The sequence below is a fragment of the Phaethon aethereus genome, assembly GCF_964289735.1.
Source record: "Phaethon aethereus genome assembly, chromosome: 19".
NCBI lineage: Eukaryota > Metazoa > Chordata > Aves > Phaethontiformes > Phaethontidae > Phaethon > Phaethon aethereus.
Genome location: NC_138595.1, coordinates 8,945,589 through 8,965,886, shown reverse-complemented (window position 1 = coordinate 8,965,886; position 20,298 = coordinate 8,945,589). Strand labels below are relative to the sequence as shown.

The 20,298-nt window shown below is 42.8% G+C and overlaps 1 protein-coding gene across 1 annotated transcript in view; it reads right to left on the bottom strand.

Moving 5' to 3' along the window:
- The window catches only part of LOC309411863 (sphingosine-1-phosphate transporter SPNS2-like), a gene marked incomplete at both ends in the record, with an annotated part of 133,011 nt that extends 116,012 nt beyond the window's left edge, over positions 1-16,999 (bottom strand). Inside the window, one exon of the mRNA XM_082008618.1 lies at positions 16,705-16,999. Coding sequence (XP_081864744.1) covers positions 16,705-16,999 — 295 coding nt within the window. The remainder of the gene's footprint in view (positions 1-16,704) is intronic.
- Between the last annotated feature and the right edge of the window lie 3,299 nt (positions 17,000-20,298).

The following is a 20,298-nucleotide window of genomic DNA, read 5'->3' as shown; positions in this document are numbered from 1 at the left end:
GACACCAGCATCACCACCAACATTAGGATATTAATAATAATTAACTTACAGGACCACTGTGAGTATTGATTATTTGTGAGGAGTTCTTATAAGCTAGACAGTCTTGCTATGCTAGGTGGGAAAGCAGAGCTAGGGAGGCTGTGCCCATCCAAGAGCACACAGCAGCTCTGCAGGATGGTCACTCTGCAACATGGGCCATCTGCATTTTTCACGTGTTCCTGCTGAAGTCCCCCAGCATGACTGAGCCTCCTCCCTGTCCTTTCTCTTTGCAGTCCTGCTTCCAGCACCACTTACAGCAGTGCAGCAGGGTTAAAGAGCACAGGGACTTCTGCAAAAGGATCCACTCTTGTGGACCTTAGGACTCTGCGGTAACAGAAACGGCAATACTTCATGGCAGTGTCCAAAACCTAGCTTGAGCTCTCTGTTCCTTCTTCCGTTCACCCTTTCTAACACAGGAAAATACAGAAGCAAAATCTTGATCTCAGTTGTACAGTATAAGCACTCTGCAACTGCCCTGTATTCACACTAACATGAAGAGATTTCAGCCCAGCTGTTTTCCTTACAAGCTTCATGATACTCAACTTTGATCAAGATATGAATATAATTTCCTTTCTGAAACTTTTCAACCCAAAATAAACATTCCTCCTTCACAATCAAACATTTTTATACAAACCCAATACTAACATTTCACAGCATGTTTGAAAAATAAATGGTTGCAGCCTATCAAGTAAAGCATTTTGCTTAAATTACACACTCTTATTTCATAAAATTGCAGAATGTGGTTTTGCCTCCTTGCCATACCAGGGACTGCACAGGAGTGCACTGCAGCACTGTTACTGCTGCTGCTGCACCACATACGCATTCTCAAACTGCTTAGACCCAGTCTTCTGCTTCGTAGTAAACAACATAGAACCCCATTAATTTGTTCAGAAGCAAAGATAACAATGATCAGCCTTACTGGCTGATGGCTGTCAACAGCAGAGAGAATCCTATTATACATAAGGAAAGGCCAGTGAAGGAATTGGTGCGTAAAGGTATGGCACAGGTGATCCATGTGCTAAGCAGAGAGCTCCGCTCTCCCGACAGTCGTCGTTACTCGTCTGCACAGAACACAGCACGACAGAGTTCTTAATTGCAATTCCTAACTGTAAATGGAAATAATACGTAATTAGTATATAACCAGAAAGCTTTCCCCAGGCATTTCAGATTTGTTTAAAAAGTACCCATAACTACTTTAGTAAGTATCAAAGCTCCACTTCATTTTAGAGTTGAGCAGAAAAGTAAAAATATTTGGAGCTTGAAGTATCTCTGTACTTCAAGACTGACCTCCATCCACAGGTTAGGTTATATCACAAGCACTTAGAGATCTGAATAGTTTGGTTAATTGCATTTACTTGTCATGTCCTCTTACTTGAGAAATCCATACTGAGACTATGAGTACAGTAATGGTTATAACAACAACAGAGGATGCTCAGAGGATAAAATTGATGTAAAAGGCAAACAAAGAATAAGGTTTAATTTCTCAGGGCTCCTAAAAGAAGCCAACAACAAAAAAACACCATGATGAAAAGTCAACTGAAATGGTGAAACACAGATGAAAATGCAACTCAGACCCACCTCTCCTTTCATCTCAGCATTTCTACTTTTCAGACTTTACAATAAATGATATATTCTTTCAGTTTATGACATAACAATTAAACATATGGCCTAAAATGAGAGACTGGGTGCTAACTGAAACTCAAACAATGTAGCTAGTGATTTCAAACCAGCCAAAGGCAATAGCAATAAAAGCAATAGCTTCCACAAGCTGATAGGAACTAAAGAGCAGAGCAGATTATTTGCGAGATTCTTGGATTTTGCATAGCAAACACCTTGGAATTTTTCCTGCAGCAGCTCTTGATCTCATATTTTGAAGTGTCCTAGAAGAGGACAGCCTGGTTCTCCAGCACATCCTTCTGCTGGATGGTTACAGTGCTGCTGAAGAACACAAACTTCTCTCTCCAGCCAAAAGGCAAACCAAGCACATTCCTCACACATACAGCGGGCACCTTCTGCACCCCAGCACCTTGCTCATCGCTGCTGCCTTCTCAGGGCTTTCTATTACAGCACAAGAGACAGCTTCTCAGTCCTCCCTGACAGGCAAGCATCTCCACCTAGATTAAACAGAAAAAGACCACGCTGAGGAGTTTAAAACATTCAAAATTCCAGCTCAGAAAAGAGCTGCCAGTGGCCAACATTTCTAAGGGAAAATTACAGTGTGTGGGAATTACAGATCTGCAGACAAACCAGCAATTTGTGAGGAATTCAAGTCACCAGAAGCGACAAATTAAGACCACAACGCTAACAAAATTAGACACAGTCTCCTTTTAACCTCATCTCTATTTTTAAGGAAGCTTTTTTTTTTTTTAAGGTTTTGTATTTGTTGTGTTGTTAAGTTTCCATGAAATTGGGCTGAGAGCAACTGTTCAGGAACAAAGTTTCCCCATAATTTACTCTTACCACCTTCGGATGTGTGACATTATGCCCATGCCTGTACAAGGAGGTTTCTCTCAGCAATTTAACAGAGTGACAGAGTCACCCAGCAAAGATAAAACTCAGTAGCAACATGAAAATTTCCATAATATTTGCAAATATGCCACTTGACAGGAGGCTGTCAGCTGTAAGATTTTTTTTTTTTTTTTTTTTTTTTTTTTTTGAGGTTTGCTTGTGTTCTTCAGTCTTCTCTCCCACTGGGGACACCGCTAGAGCCAAAAGGCAACTGCTTCCCAGTGTGACTCTTGCTCATCTACACATCAACAGACTGAACTGTGGAAAAACAAAACAAGAACCAAGCCAATTTCCACCACCCTCCACCCAATAACAGTAAAATCAAACAACAGCATCTTTAAAGTCGTGCCTGTTCATTTTGATAATTACTCTAACAGTCCATCTAAGCACAGCCTCTCATCCCCCTTCTCCAAAGGAGAAACCAAAACCTGAAGGAGTAGGAGGAAACAGCTCATCTGCTGAATACAATGTTCGGAAATGCGAGGTGAACATTCCTCACCAAAGCAAGATGAATGTTCCCACCCGAGCACAAAGAAAGGGTTCATATTTCATATATTTCCCATTGTTTGAGCTTGCTTGTACATAAGTAACCACATTTAGCAATCACCAATGGGAGATACTTAGCAGCTAAAGAGATTAATATTTTTAACAGCTCAATAGCAGAAGCAATAAGGCAGGCTGCACCCTCTTCAGTTCTCCCAACACTCCGATTCTGTCAGAGATCCACCCTTCCATAGGTATAGTTACCTAACACCCACCAGTGTGATGTGCAACATCCACTGCCCAAATGAAAACATCATACGAAAACTATCCACAATGAGGGGGCTGCAGCAACAAATCCCAAAGGAAACCAGATGCCACAGTTCACTGTTCGTCTAAGCAGGGCTCTTCGAAAGTTCCACTGCACAATGCTGTCTTGATTTTCAATGGCAGAAAGAGTGGATACAAAGTCTGTGTGGAATCAAAGAATTCTGGATTGAATCAAGTGAATACTTTGAAGTGAAAGACAGTTAAATGAGATGGCTTCATGACATAAAAAATATCCTGTAGGTACTGATGGAGGCAGTGATTTCAAATTTCCACATTGAAAAAGAGTTGGTTTGACTCCAAGGGGTTCATCAGACAGGGAAAAGCATGATGGAAGAACTTGTGCAGAGAAGGCAAGTCTCACAGCCCAATGGCCATTTCACACTCAGGTACTGCTGCACCTCGATCCTACTCAAAGTGCAGCTGGTAAGGGCCCTGCATGGGGAAAAGGCAGCAGCCTGCGCCCCAGAGAAGGCACACTGCCCGGAAGATCTGAATAGAAACAGCAAGAAAGGCTTTACCAACCTACAACAGATTTCAAATAGAAGTCTGCAGCATTCCACAAGTGACTGCTGCTGTCCTGAATGACCCAGCCTCCTTGCACAGTTATCACTTGATGCCAATCGCTGGTGATTTGGGTTGCTGCCTTCCTTTATGTATTTAACAGAAACTCCTAACACTGCCCTTTCTAGCTTTTATTACATGCACTGAAAGCACATTTCAACTGGACCCTGTAAAAAGATAATGCAGAGCGTTTATGGACAAAGACAAGCTTTAGAAGACTCGCAAGGAATTAAGTGTCCTTAAAACTATTAACTGAGATAGAAGGAACAGGGAACACTTATCAGCACAGGCTGCTGGCACACAAGGTCATAGCAGCAGCCAGCAATGGCAGGTGCAAATGATGAAATCTGCGTGCAAATTCTAGAGGGACAGCTTTCTAACAGAGGAGCTCTTCTCCACTGGGGCTGGTACCACTGGTTAATTCGATTACACACAAGTGAGAGCCTGGGGGAGGGAGAGAAGGAAAAAAAGGAGAGTGAGGACCCTCTGAGCACCCATGCTGAACGTAAAGGGCGCATGCAGCTGCAGCCTCAGCAGCAGGGGTACCAAACAGTGGTCCACAGCAAAATTACAGGGGGATCAGACAGCTGACATGGCATGATCCTTCGGTAGACAAAAAATTACTTGCTTTCCCCTCAGCAAACCACATGCCGCATAGCAATTTTGACTGGAAAGACACTATCCCAGATTTAAAGGGAAACTAATCTGTTAAAAGAAATACATCACTGAGCAGGAGAGTCTGGAATCTGTGTGTGAACACACCACCACGCACACAGACTGACACTTCATCCATAACACTTGCAGGTGCTACACTCTTTCAGCTTACCACCAACCAAGTCTTTTACTACTTGGCTGTTTACGAGCTGCCAGGAGGCTCTTTTCTAACCATAACTTGTAACCTAAAAGTACGCAAAGTGTGCTCTTGCTTCCCTCTAGCCCTTATCTTACAGAAGCGCCCTGCGACTGTTTCTTTAAAAGACAGAAAAAGTCCGTCTACTGCATTCTGGGTTAAAAGGGAAAAAAACTAAAACAACAAAAAACAACACTAGAGTCTAGGATCAGGTCTTCCAGACTAAGCCCAAGAATATCACTAAAAAAGAAAATTGCTCTTGTTGGGATATTTAGGTAGGATTTTTTTAAACGTACCTTAAAATTGTCATGACACTACCTACCGGCGTCTAAATTATACTTTCAAAATTATATGTATTAATATCTAAAGTGTGTAATTATAAAGAAGCAGATATATTTTAGAAACACCATACTTACAAACTTATTTTTTAAAATAGAAACTTTCTGCATGACTGTAAGATCTGTATTTTAGGTCTCCTGTCTTTATGACTCAACACTAGCAGAGGCAACTGGAGTCAACATGTTCAGATGGAAGCTGCCGTGATCTTCTTATGTCAATGGCATTGATAAAAAAAGAAAAGAAAAAGCAAACCTTACTCTTGCAGGACAAAAGAAAACCCTGAAAACACTGGAAAAACTGTGCTGCTAATAAACGTTCTTCTTACCAGCTTCCTTCACTAAAGCCAAACTCATGCAAGCAAAAAGTTTTATGTACTTCTTTTAATCTACCAAGGAAAATACTGAGTTTGCCAACCAAAAGGACAATTAGTGAAATTTACAAACAGCTTAATTATCAGATCAGTGATTTACATCTACTAACTAGTGACATCCACACCATGACTGATCCTGCCTGTTGTTTTTTCGCAGTCTCTGCACAGAGACCAGAGGCTGAATGTCTATGACCATCTAGACATACTGAACTCTCACTGCTGGGCTTGTTCTGTGTACACAAACCTCTTGCTACAGATAGCAATTGCATAGGAAATCTCTCATACTCAAGATTGAAGCAGTTTGTACTTCAGTTGCACAAGTCTTCAAATGAATAAAACCAAACATTGTCGGGTTACAACGTCCAGTAGTTCCTAAATGGTGATGAATGTATACCCTATTCACATCGAAAACGTGAAGGGATGGTACAACAAGAGCTTGACTAAATATTTAAATCAAGAATGTTAAATCCCGATTCAGATTGTATTGCATGTGCTTACAGATAGAAACCTCTACCCAGCCACTCCCGTAACTTATGTTTTTATTCAAACGTTAGCTCTACTGCTACTTTATTCTTGTTAAGTGGCTTTGGGCAATGCAAGTGACTTAAATGTACACTTGTGAGGCAAATATAAGCTTGCAATGATGTACATTTGAGTTTGACATTTATACCATTACATATTTTTTAACATAATATGACTACAGAAGCATTACTAATTTTGAGTCATTTCCAAAGGAGAAAAAGAAGTTTAACAACAACAATGAAATGCAGAGCAAAAGTGATTTACTGCTCTCTTCTTCAGCTACTGTTGCAATCCCTCTTGATCCACAGTCCAAAAAACTGAGAATTTTGGTAGCTTTGTAACAACTTAAAGTATACTCACTGTACCTTGAATAGCTGCCAAAAATGTGCCTTAGTATCTCATGCATCTTAGCACACCTTTAAGGACAAAGGTAATTTTAACCCTACTTGGAAAAGTGTTTTAGCTTCTAAGAGCTTTATTGAAGCATGACATGAGAGACAAAGAACCTCTGGAAGGGCACTATGCAGCAACTCAACAAATGTGTGTTCACTAGAAATAAGCTCCAAGAAGTGCAGCTGTTCTTCCCTGCACTGCATCTGTAACTTCTGAGACACACAGGTTCTTAAAGATGCCCCACTTCTCCCCTACCCCCAACCCCAGCAACTTAAAGAGTATGACCCAAAATGTATTTAAGTAGTGAAAGGTCTGCCCAACTTCATGGGTGTTAAAGCACATACAAATCAGCACACTAGCTTCCAAAACTGGTCACACATCTAAGCTTCGAAAATAACTGAGAGTGATATCCATTTATGTCAAGTTGGAATTGGGCAACATGTAAGGGCTGCAAAGATGGCTACCTGAAAATACATGTTTTATGAAGGAAATAGCAAGTGACCCTAAATTTTAGCAGTTCTCCCAAGACCCTGCTATAAGGAAATAGGCAAGAGAAGCAAAGTCATTAATACTATCGCTTTTTTGGCACTTCTGTATACAGTTCGAAGTATACCGGAGAGCCGGCAAGCACACACCAGGACATGCTAGTGAAACACTGCAAACTGCTCATAAGCATCTGGTACCTGCATACATATAAAAAAATAGATTAAATGAGCACAGAGGTAAATGAAATAGTTGGTTATTCCCTCGACAGCTAAAACATGCTGTCGTGGAGAAAGGCAGGGAGAAAAGGGTAGAAGATGCACTCACTGTGTGGAGTACTAGTGGGTGAGTGCTCAACCTTTGACCAGAATTAGAACATTCTGACCAGTGACTCAAGGTTTTTCATTAGGGACTGTGTAATTTATGCAGTCTGTATGAAAGCAGAGATGAACAAAACCACCAGGATTCCTCTCATTTAGAGAGGGGGGAAAAAAAAATCTCCCTTGCCTTAATACCAGTTGAGAATAAAACACCCACACTTTTTAATGCCCCAAACACCATAGCTTAATGGATCATCAGAAGCTCAGGAATCTTGGCACATTGTTGTTACAGTAAAAAATCAGTGACTAAAAACCGACACCTTAGAATTTTCCCTATCTTGTTATACAGAAGTCATCTCTGAAAGATCAATGTTTGCCCTTCCAAGCATTATTAATCAGGTACCTTTTTTGGTAGTTCTAAGTTACAAGCTCCTCAAAAATTGCAAAGGGGAAAAAAAAGTCTCGTCTCCCAATACTATCACATTCCATGTCTTTTTGTCCTCCCTTTCTCTTCCCCAGAGAAGGAACTAACACATCCAAGATACAACTGATCAGGAGCTGTCAGTTTAAATCAGAGCACTGTAGCTGTCAGTCACCAGTGGCCCTTGGGTATTTTGTTTCCTGAATATATGGAAGATTGTTATGCTGAAAGTTAGCTAGCATTTCTGGCTGCTAGATGGAAATAACAAGATTATTATGTTTTAGCATTAGTATAGCTGCAGCAGTATTTCAATTCTAATAGATTAACACACAAACACATGCAACGACCATTCTTTGAGCCGCATTGGTGCATTAGACAGCATTTTTCCTTATTGCATAGTTTGTTTCCAAACTTATACAGTCAGCACTTATTAATAGTGTTGCAATTCTATATTAATTATTACTTAGCCCTGACAGTATGCCTAGAACTGCACAAAATTAGTCCCTGTCCCAAAGTGTTTAAGCAGCTCTGATTCAGTGTCCCATAACCAACATTTCATACACCAACCTGCTCAGTTACTAAAGCCTGGATAGTAGCGTAAGTTGGTCAGCTGATGTCACATCAAATTATTTAACTCGTGCTGCTCAGGATCGCTAAGCCACAGTGGGTCTAGCTGGGATAAAGTTTAAAAGCACAACCCTTCTGGAAAAAAACACCCAACACTAAAGGCAGTGTAAAAATGAGAATCCAGTATCTCATGCAAAAAAAAAAAAAAAAATTAAATCCTGTCATAGTCTCACATTTTCAAATGAAAAGCCTCACTGAAGAGGTATACAGCAAGAGCACATGGTGGTTTGTAAACTTCCCAAACTGCACACCTGGTAGCAAAACTGTGCTAAAGCAACTATATACGCCAGCATAAATGCAAAACATCCCAAGTCACCACTACAACAGAGGCACAAATCAGGAAATACAGAGGTGGCAGGCAGAAAGAAGTAAAAATTGCAAGTCAACAACAGGGCAAGACCCCCCTCCCCTTTCAGATTTGTACTGCTTTGTTGGCATACTCTCCCAAAGGATCATTTCTCTGAAATGAGAACATGCAGGGAGAGCAGATCATCAAATCATAGGACAGCCATATAAATCAAAGTTAACCTTTCAGTAGGTTTAATTCAAGCCGTGCAGGCCTCACACAGACAGAAGTCCTGTTGACTCTGTCAGTTCACCCACTCTTGTTGTTTTCCATGTTGCCAAGAACACAGGGCACACATTCTAAGACAATAATGACATGTTTCTAACACAAAGAAAATGGGAAGCTATGAAACAAATAATTAACTGTGTTCTGTTATTTACATAATTATTGGCAGAAGCTTGAATAAGGAGTAAAATGGATTACTGCAGTTTTGGTTCAATGCAGCCTTAAAATAAAAAAACATCATCACATGTGAAGGCTGAAAGGATTTTCATGCCAGCATGTGGTTCTCAGTCTGCCAGCCAAGCACCAAGCTGCTGCTGCAGCTATTCTCCACAGAAACCCTGATCTTTTCCCTCCGCTGTTCTGTTCAGCCACTGCAGTTCCTGGCCACCAACAGAAGCATAGGAAAGGTATTAAAAAAAAAAAAAAAAAAAAGCCTGTAGGAGATAATATTGTTCATCAACAATATAACCTTAGTATGTTCATATTGCTGAAGCCTGAGTTTAGGTCTGACAAGCATAGAGCTGAGTTTTTCTTCTGTATTTCTCTCCCTTCTCTTCAGCTAAAATTGCTCTGTGATTTCAGTTGTGGTAGAAGATGAACAGTTCTGAAGAAGGACGATTGATATTTATTCCCTCAAAAACCGAAATACAGAAAAGGTGGGAGCAGCTACATTGCTCTTCCAACATGCTTCATTGCTGTCTAGAAGGATCAGCCTGACAGAACTCAATTCCTTACTCTGTCATTTTATATTTTGAGAGATAACATGGTGGTTCCCAGCCATGTCTTATGTGGACACTTTCATGAAACACACAGCATCATTAAGAGTGGGAAGAGACCATCAGAGGGTCCTGAACAGCTTATTCAAGAGCCTTCCAAAAGAAACCTTCAGCTACTCCTGACAGGCAACAGGTCTAAAGGAATGACCTCAAAAGTGAAGGATTCTACATCCCTTCAGTCACCTTACATTCTCACTTTCCTGATTGTTTATACTGTTGTAAAACCAGAAGCACTGAAATTAGCATGACCTCCCTTTCGCTTCCTTTCCCTGCAACACTACAGAAGTAGTTGGGTTACATAAGACAGAAACATCCACAAAATAACAATGAAAACAGATCTATCAAAAACAGAAAAAAATCTGTACGAGATGCCTATTGTGTGTGCCAATTCTAAGTAAAGTACTCGTCCAGTCTATGAATAGTACGGTGAACTATTTTAATAGTACCAAATTCAAAGGGAGGTTTCTAGTAGTTAAGAGAACTAAGGGTCTGGGGCTTTGTTGTTTGTTCTTTTATTTTGCCTGCACCCATTTTAGATTTGTTTCTTGACTTTCAGACCAAGAATTTCAGTCCAGTTCACCAAAAATGCAGTTTTCAAGAGAGGTCCGTGCAAAGTTCTGTATCCAAACTCCTCTGGAAGCCACTAGGAGTTGTTACACCTCTCTGGGCTCTGAGCCCAAGCCCATTTTGCTCAGCTCCCATTAACTTCCATGGCCTCTCCAGCACTTCACAGATCCTTTGTAGAACTCATTTTGAACATACACTGTTTTTTTTCTAGAACACTCATCACCCTACATCCATAGTGACAATTCCCAGAAAACTCTCTCAACCAGCAGGAGGGCATCATCCTTCATCATCCATTTCCAACAGACATCTTCAGCTTTCTCCTGTGATGCTCATCATGTTTAGTAGATGCTGTCTGTAAAAACATTCGCTGAAAGTTACTGTTGTCTTCCCTCAAATCCCTCCTCACTCTTTCACTATGCTGCCTACCAAATAAGTCATATCTGCTAATCTCCCAGGGCCCCTTACACTAACCAATACTGTCTCTTGTCTCCATCAGACTCTCCTATCCATGGCCTAAAGCTCTCCGATATCTCGTGATATACATGGATTATAAGTATCTTGGGTGCACCATCTGATTCAGTAGAAGCTGCACAATGATGTCCTGGTCTATTTTACACATAAAGCAATGATGATGCAAACAAGCAACTCAGAAAGAGTTCTGATCTCTGAATTTCCTAATTTCTACCTGTAAAATAAAACTATAGTTTCCTATTGAATCTCATGAACAGGTACCATGAGCCTTTATTAACAGTTATAAGGAACCTCAAGACCTTTACAAACCTTATTTGATTCAGGTGACACATTATAACACCTTTCAATGACAAGCTCCCCAGCACTTGAAAGCCGAAGCAAGGGCTATGGGATTTCATATTCAGGGAAAAGTCACCAGCTTTTAACAACACCTGTTGAACTTACTAGCCCACCATGCTACCTAATCGGCAACTTATTTTCTTCTGATGTACAGTCTACCAGAAGCAATAAAGCATAAATGTATAATAAATAGGGACAACTAAAATCAAGTTAACTGATGGAATGTAACCCTATTTACAGCTTGGCATGGTATTTGAAAAATTCCTGAAGGAATGATTACAGAATTCCCCGCAATTTTGACCAGAGCAGCTTTTCCACACAGCTCCTGATATTGACAGTCTCAGAGATCAAGGGACTTGTAAGCTCATCACATTATCCTTAAGAACACACTCAATATTTATGAGGATCTTAACTCCATGTAATAAAGGCCACATTCACTGACTGTGATGACTTGGATGCTTTGGGGATAAAATTAATCAACATGCATGAAAGAAGATCTCGGAGTCAAACAGGAAAACCTGCACATAATAACAAAGATAGTTACTATCTGGCAAACCTACATCACAAGGAAGAAAAATACTATGATTAAACATAGTAAGACTTCACTTGAAATGTAAAATACTCAGGAACAAACTCTGCCAACTCGCATAAGAACCAGCAAACAGGAAGCTGCTGACTATGCAATAAAGCCCATCACCCCAGGAAAACACCATGTTAGAGAACTAGATGCTACTACACAGTCCTTGTCACTGTGCTGCAGAGTGCTTTCTATCGCCTGCTCTTGAAGGCCACGAGGTTCAGTCCTTCTATCTTCCGCTCACAGTGCAGTACTACTTGAATTGAGCCAGTAACAAGTACCTATTGTCCAAGCAAAACATTGTCATCATTTTGGAAATTCTCACACGCGTGAGCTAGTGGCACTGCTGGCTCAAGTATGTTCTGCCAGTATTATTTTCTAGTATTTTCCAACATTACACTCCTTCCACAGCTGAGTCTTAGGTTGGTATGAGCTCAACAAGAGACAAAAAATTAAGCGTTTGGCACTGGCACTTACTGGTTTCCTCCCTGAAACCGTGAGCACTGAGCACAGCCTTGTTACAGTGGGCATAAGGGGCTCGCTGTATCCCGTTACATGTATGAGATCTCAGACTGCATGAAGATCACTCAGTATTAAACATGCTATGACATAATATATTACTATCACAAATGTGAGCTCACAAGTAAAAAGAAGCAGTTTTGGCTTCGAACTTGAGAGTTTGAACGTCTTTGCCGTTGAGAGTTATTGCTGAACCTTTCCTAACCCTTCAGTTACAGCTTGTACTACATAGTTTTAAACTTGACTTTCAACTTTCAATAATCATTTGCATGTATGTATCTTCAAAGAATGGTATTTGATTTGCAACTATGTGTTGTAATGAGAGACTAATTAACACAAATATGGTTATTAGCGAGTTACAGACATTTACAGGACAAAAACAGCAGACCAAAGCCTATGGCATACTATGTCTCAGGGATAGAGAACCTCAAGGATGAGCTTAACACCAGCCAAGACTCTGCCACTAACTACATTACCACGGGCAAATCGCCGACACTCTACAACTCTGTTTCCCCTTCTGTAGTGGGATACTAAGACTCATTTACTTTGCTGGATAGTTCTCCAGCTTAATTAAATCATTACCTTTAAATTAAAGGCACTACAAAAATGCCAGGAAGTAGCGTCTGAATTAGAAGGTGGAGGTGACACCCTGATGAAGCAAGACTATTTTCGTCGTCAACAGCAGGCATAGTAAAAGGTCATCCATAGCATAATTGTGAAACCACATTCCAAGCTTCTGAAGGGAAGATGACTTTTCCCAAAACTTCATTAAGGAAGAAGGTATGTCCCAGCATCACCAGATGGCTGAAATGCTGTAGTTTCACAGATAATGTACAGTGGTTTCACTACTGTTAGTTTTCCCTTTTCCTTACTCTTTGCTTTCCTAATAGCAGCAAAATATCACAGCTCTTGAAAGAATGCTTTTTCCATAGGCAACTGTTTCCAGTGTGATCAAAGACCTATTAAGAAAATTGCAGAGGATCATTTCCCTTCAAGTCAGTAATGTTCAGCACAGAGTTTTCAATCTTTTGTTTAGAGGAGCCACAGTAGAGGCACTCCCACTTTTTGTCTGGGACAGCTTCTCCCAAATATCATTATATTTTAATGCTCCCCATACACACTGGAAATTTCCAACTCTCCATAAACATAAGGGCATTATTGAAACATCCACTACTACTGTGCAGGCTTTTTATTTTTAAAGTATTGGAAGATACTTCTCAAACTGTAAGAAGCAGGCCAGTCCTCAGTGGAGGCCCAGCTTCATCATGTGTTCCCAGAAGAGCTGCAATTTAGTGTCAGGTGTGAAGCTATATATACGTCCCGTCTGTCAGAAACCGCACTCAAGTTCTGTTGTGGAATGTCCCAGATACCAAAAAGTACATCCCATCCTAAACTCATGTAAGTCCATACTGCGAAGTCATTAAACCAAAACTAGGGAAACAGGCAGCTACTTCCTTGTTTATTGCACCTGGAAAAAGATTACCCAAGAACAACATATTACATACAATGCCTTTGTATCCAGAGTGTGAACACCATGAAAAACCACATTTGCTGTTTACTTTATAGCAATACAAAAGCATTTGCTTTTTATTTTTAGGAGGAAGATGTGCTATAGGAGAGGTCAGCCTAGTTCTTTCTATTACATAAGATCTCCCTGCATTGACTGGATGCATTTTACCTAGCTCCTGGGTGGTTATCTTAGAAAATAGCAGAAGATAACCAGGGTACTACATCTGCAAAGAACTCCACATAAGTTTTTTTTTCTAGTAACTAAATATATACTTGCGTATACTTATGATAGATATACACTAAATACATACTTTTTTTTTTTTTTTAATACTTGCATTTGTGACCAGGAAGACCAAAATGATCACAACCAAGCTTTTAAGTAAGAAAGAAGATGTACTTCTTGTATCATACCCATACAACTGGATTCTCTGTTTGCTTATGTCCATCTGTCAGCTACCTACTAATTGCTTTTGAGTCCACTGACCTCCTTTTGACTAAATTTGACAGCAGGAAGAAGTCCAAAAGCTCCCAACACTCTCAATTTAAAAAAATGGTTTGGTAGAGGAGAGACTCTTATAAGACAAGAAGAGAAAGGTTAATGACAAAGGTCAAGTCTTATTTGACGTCAGAGAACCCACGGGAGGGATCACCCTAGAGACACAAATCCTCAGGAACCAGTTTCCATTGGTACTGCTGCTCTTCTTACACTTGTTTCAAATAGAGCCGGAACCAGAAATTAATTCTAGTTCTCACAACTGTTCACTGGCCTTAGGTAAATCATAACTTATGATGCTACTTCCCCTGCCATAACGTGGCTAGCGTTAAACTCCCTCATTACATTGCTGCAACAATTCATATTTGAAACGTACTTTGAAGGTCTGAAGAGTTGTATTCAGTAATTATTACCTGTCTTGAGACATGAGCTGAATATTCAAAGTGCTAGCTTGATTCATACGCAAGTGCACGTCACATAAGCATGTGGTATGCACTAAGACCCAAAATATGAAAGCAAAGATTGCTTTTAGAGAAGACATTATTATAAAGTCAGTTTTAAGCTCAAAACGCATCGTTTTTATTACCACAACCTCTTCTATTAGACTGAATTTAAATTATTCCTTATTTTGGATTACCACTTTATAAAACACCTGTTTGAAAAATAAATACCAGGTAATAGAAGAAAAAAATATCATGCAAAATTTGATTCTGTCCCCAAAGGAAAGTCCAATGTCCAAGATCTGAAACCTTTGATCTCAAGCTGAATGTTAACAGACAAGTTCCTCAGGGCAGTTATTGAGCACTGTAAAACCAGAGCTTACCCTAGAAATATTGGCAATACTACATGACAGTAGGCAGGCATTTTTATTCTCTCTTTGATCAGGCATTTTTCAGCCCTCACAGAAATGTTTCTCCCTTCCCTTCCTTTACCAGAGCATCCCATGCCTTCTATTTTTGCAGGCTGAAAAATCAGGTGACAAGAGTCTTGATGACAGCACTAGAGCAAATAGGTAAACAAGATAGTGATTTAAAAAAAAAAACAAAACACGTGTGCACGAGGTGGGGGGGTAGCTCCCTGAAAAGAAAACTTTCCATGCGTTAAAGGAAAATGGTACTTTGTGGTAAAACTCTCTACTAGAGAGATTCCTGTTTGAGGGTGAGGGAGCAAACTACAATTTCCTTCAATAATAACAGATCAGCCTTGTATCCTCAAGCTTCCTCCTGTAATTCACTGACTACTAACCAAGTACTCAATACTTCCCGAGGCTGGCCTTTACATTTCCTGAAGGAGCAAGCCCTGTCTGAAAATAATAAGGCAGCCACAACAGTGTCAGCTAAATTTTCCTTCTAATTCTCTCCATCTCCGTACCCCAGACAAAACAAAGCCAACCTGGCCAACTTACTCTGACAACAGTGACTAGATTTATGTCACTCTATTACCTTGCACTCTATTACTGCCCTACAAACATATATTATTTTAATGTAGTATAAACAAATACCTGATTTGCTTAACACCACATTGAGTCCTAGTGATTAAAATATGTATATGCATAGAGCAAAATTTATACATGCACAACCCCCTTTATAAGCTCTGAAGATAAAGTTATCAGTATTACCAAACACAGAATATGTATTATATTTTAATTACATGAGACAGTTGAATACCAACAAGCCTACTTCATTTCTAATTAGAAAAAGTTCGGTAATCATCTCCTTCCCTGCTGTTATTGCCTGACAAGAATGAATGAGGAGTCCCCTCTAGGGACTGTACAGCAAACATCCTACCACACATTTGTCTCAGAGCAGAGCTTCATAGTGGTAGTAACCACCGAGGCACCCAGTGCCGTTCAGGCAGTACCGCTGGTGAAGCGCGGCCGTCAGGGAGTGCACGATTTTAAGATGTTTACCTCCAGAAAACAGAAGCTTTGCAAAGTGCAATGCGGCTGCCTTGCTGCTCCCTCTGCGCATCGCCCCACCGCCAGCCAGAGCGAGCAGGCAGCTCTGCCGGGCCCTGCTCGCGAGTTCTGCAGAGAAGGGACCCTCCTCGGCCAAGGGGCTGGAGGATAGCCTGGTTTTTCAGGCTGGAGGGACTCGGCAGAAACAAAGCAAAGGTGATTCGCTTCGGTGCGATTTTCTCCCGCAAAACCAAAAGCGATCACGTTCCTCCGTTCCCGCGCCGCACAGCAGCCGGTGCCTGGCTGACAGCGGCTGCACCTGCCCCCGCAGCACCGGCACCGTCCGTAGATCAGTCACGCTCCACCCGTCCGCCCATAAAACCACGGAAAGTAAAACCCCGCGTTTGCCAGCGCGCCCCGGCATCGCTCCCTTCTGACACCTCCCCCCCCCCCGCCCAAACATTCACTCCGCCATCGAGGCGAGACAAAGGACACCTCCTTTTATTTTCGGTAAAATTCAGACAAACTAGAGAACAATACCGGAGGGTCTGCACAATGGCACCGGCCGCAGCCGGCCACGCCACATCTCTTCACGACTTTACTCCAGCCCCGGCAGGGTGAACCGGAGCCCCCGGCGCGGCCCGGCGGGGGTGGAGGCGGCTGCACCGTACCCGGGCACAGGCCCGCCCCGCGGCGGCAGGGGAGGCCCCTCACAGGGAGAGAGGCCGAGGGGAGCCCTCACCTGCCACCGTGTACCGGTCCAGGTAGTTGAGCACGTTGCCCACGCTGAGGATGCCGGCAGCCGCCACTCGGGCCCGGCCGAGGCTCGGCGCCTTGTGGCGGGCGGCCGGGCGCTCGGGGTGCTTGCCGGCCGCCGGCGGGTTCATCCTGCCCGAGAGGGTCTGCACCTCGCCCTCGGCGCCCCGGCCGCAGCAGCCCCGCTCGCCGTCCTCCTCCTCCTCCTCGTCGCCGGCTCGGAGCCGCCCGCCGCAGCCCGGGCTGCTACCGGAGGAGCCGTCGCTTTCCAGGCACATCATGGGCTGCGGGAGGCAACCGCGGCACGGAGTGACGGCCGGTGCGCGCTCAGCGCCGCATCCCGCGGCCACCCCAGCCGCCTGCCTGTGGGACCGGTCGCCGCCGCCTGACAGCTGCCCGGGCGGGGCGGGGCCCGGAGCAGGCTCCGCCCCCGCGCGCCCCGTCCCGCCCCGACGGCCGCGCGCAGCCGCGCGCGCACCGTCCCAACGGCCGCCGCGCGCCCGGGGCGGGCAGGGGTCTTGCCTCAGCCCGCCTCAGCCAGCCCGCCCCTCGCTGCCGGCAGAGCTCGGGGCTTACCTGCTCGGCGCGGCCAGCGCGGCGGGGCGAAGCACTCGATCCCCTTCATCTAGGTTTTATTATTCTACAGCGCTGCGCAGCAGCTTAGAACACATCGATGGGCAGAACTGCCGCGTGAGATGGAAAAAAAAGTGCCAAACAAAAACAAGGAGTCCCGCAATACTGGTTTGTATCCAACAGTAAACTCCATGTGTGCCACGCAGGGCCCCCCTCAGATATGGTTTTAAGAACGTACCCGAAAATAAAATTTCTTGCCTACTTTCAATCCCCAGAACTGTCTACAGTCACAAAAAGGCGACTGTCAGGGGAGGGACAGTGGCGTGAGGCAGGGTGAGGAATGCACTACCAACCTCACAGCTTCCTGCCTGGCCCCGGACAATTTTCCTATTGCACAGAAGTTGCTTCAGGAACAACGTGCATCTTCAAAAGAAGTTAAATTGCTCTAAAATTCCCTGCACCGAAAACAGTTTCATCGCGCTCCTCATAAAGTTCCACCTTTGAGCTAAGAACAGTCAAGAGAAATTTCATTTCAAAAGGAGAAGTCTTCAAAGAGATAAAAGTCTTCACAACCAGAGTGGCTCCAGCCTGTCATACCTGTAGTAAGACTACAAAAGCTAACTGAAAACAGAGAAATAAAATGACTGCTAGAGCGCCAGCGTGCACTCATCCAAGACCAGTAGGTTACGATTTCACATTTCTCTCAGTCTGTTGATCTTACCTACAAAACCGTATCATGATTAAAGCCTTTGTCTCTGGGATACGCATTTAAACAAAACTCCCGTCGCCTACCTCTGAGGAAACCGGAGTTGCTCAGGCACAATGTGGTGTGTGTGCGCTCAACATACCTGGCTGTGTCACACCCTTTCCGCACAGCTCGCGCCCAATGACACCAGGGCCGGACTATGCCAGAAATCTGGTGAGATACTGCAGAAGGAACCCCCAGGATACTGCGGTGAAAAGGGCACTTTCTGGTGAGTCAGCGTGCGATTCGGTGCTGTTTGAGCAACGTGCCGCTGAGGAAAGGAGCAAGCGCCTTTTCTGATGACGCACGACACTCCCAAATAGTGGTAAGTGACATTTTTATCTTGAGAATAGGTCTGCACAGGTGTTCCAGAGCTAGTTTCGGTAGCAGAAACAACATAGCTGGATCAACGTAGGATAATGTTCTGGTTGACTTGTTGAAGTCTAGGGAATCATTTTTAACTCCATAGCAGCATCTGCAGTTCAGATGTGACTGATTATATGGTAATGGTTATCCTAACAAAACTGCTTCTTCACATTCCCACTAATTTCAGAATTCAAGTGGTATACATAATATGCTCAAGTGACAGTGGTCACCCAGAATGTTATATAGCAAGAAGGGGGGGGAAGGGGAAAAATAAAGAAAGAAAAGGAATGAAATGGCATCACAGAGACCACGCAGCTTGCCCAGCAGTGGAGGCAACACTTGTGCCTTCTTTAAGTTAGACATATCAGGCACTAAACACAGCTAAACTGCAGCATCAAGGAGTCCCGCAAAGACCAGCCAAAGTATCCAGGAGCCCTCAAATGTGTATGGTCTGTTCCGAAGCCTATTCCACTCTTTTTTTCACTGCTTGGGCTACCCCTGGGCTTTGCATACAGAAAACACTGTTCAGAAGATGTTAAGACTAAAAGGTAAGGCAAAATTAAAGACCCTAATATCATGGATCAAATGGTTCTCCTGAAAGCAACTAAGAAAGCACAGTTTTCTCATGAAATGGAAGTTTAATTTCATTTCTTCCTTGTCATTTGTAACTAATAACCAAGCACACACACACAGCTGACACCGAAGCCGAAGTGGCTTACTGCACATTAAAATTAACTGCCTAAAAAGGCTGGGGAGTGGCTTCTCCAAATCCCCTCGATCCAGCAGATCCCCAAGAAAAGAGAAACCAGCCCAATTACCAACTTACTATTACAGGTCAATATATATGCTCCGAAGTCTGGGCAGGCTTCTGATGGCCATTGGACACAGAGCAACACAGGACCAATCTGAAGGGGCTTGGGAGAACATCCTTTTATTTCTGATAGATGAGTTTCAGCTCAGAGACAACTACAGATACAGTGCAAAGAGCTTTGGTTAGGCAGTTAGTTACATGGACATGCAGGGTCTTACAGCCAACCCTAACACCTTCATGGTACATGGAAATTCACAGGCAAACAGAGCAGATGCCAGTGCATCCATGTCATGAGATTTATGTAAAGGAAAAGCAGAGGGAACTGGAAAAAATGTGATGGAATTGGCCTTACTGGCAGGATGATTCATATGACTGAACTGCTAAAATCACTGGTTACTACTTCTTAAGAGGAACAGAGTAGATTCTAGCTCAGACACATTGCTGCGTTTTGCTGTTACAGGTTGTTGAGAGGCAATTTGATTACAGTGTGCAAGTTCTATCACGGGGAGAAAAATGCCAGTTCCAAGAGCTCTAATCAAGTGGGAAAAGGCATAGCAAGAACCAGAACAATGTCTGAGAGCTGGAGTTAGAAAAATCCTAATGAATCATCTGGTTCACATTTGTTACAGAGTGATTATCCCCTGGAGCAAAATGCTAAAGAAGGGGTGTATTCTCTACTCCTTTATGTCCTTGCATCCAAGTTAATTGCCTCTCTACAAAGTGCATTATTGAACTCAAACACTCAAATTGAGCTATTGGACTCCACGCAGAGAGAACTGACTGTAATTTGATGATATGGGAGGTCAGGCTGTGATGGGTTAAAGTCCCAACCCTGAAGATACGAGTTCTTATTCTTCTTACCAAGCACACAACATTGATCCGAGCATAGCCCCTAGGAAAGCACATTACACCAACCTAATCTTGATTGCAAAACAGTAGTGTTCTCATAGCCCTGGTGATAAAGATGGACACCATCTTTCTAGATACTGGTGATACTGTATCCTAAAAGCTAGGAAGATCCCTCACACTGGGAACACTACTAAGAAGTGTGTGGACACAACTAAAAGCAAGTCTGGATTTAGCTA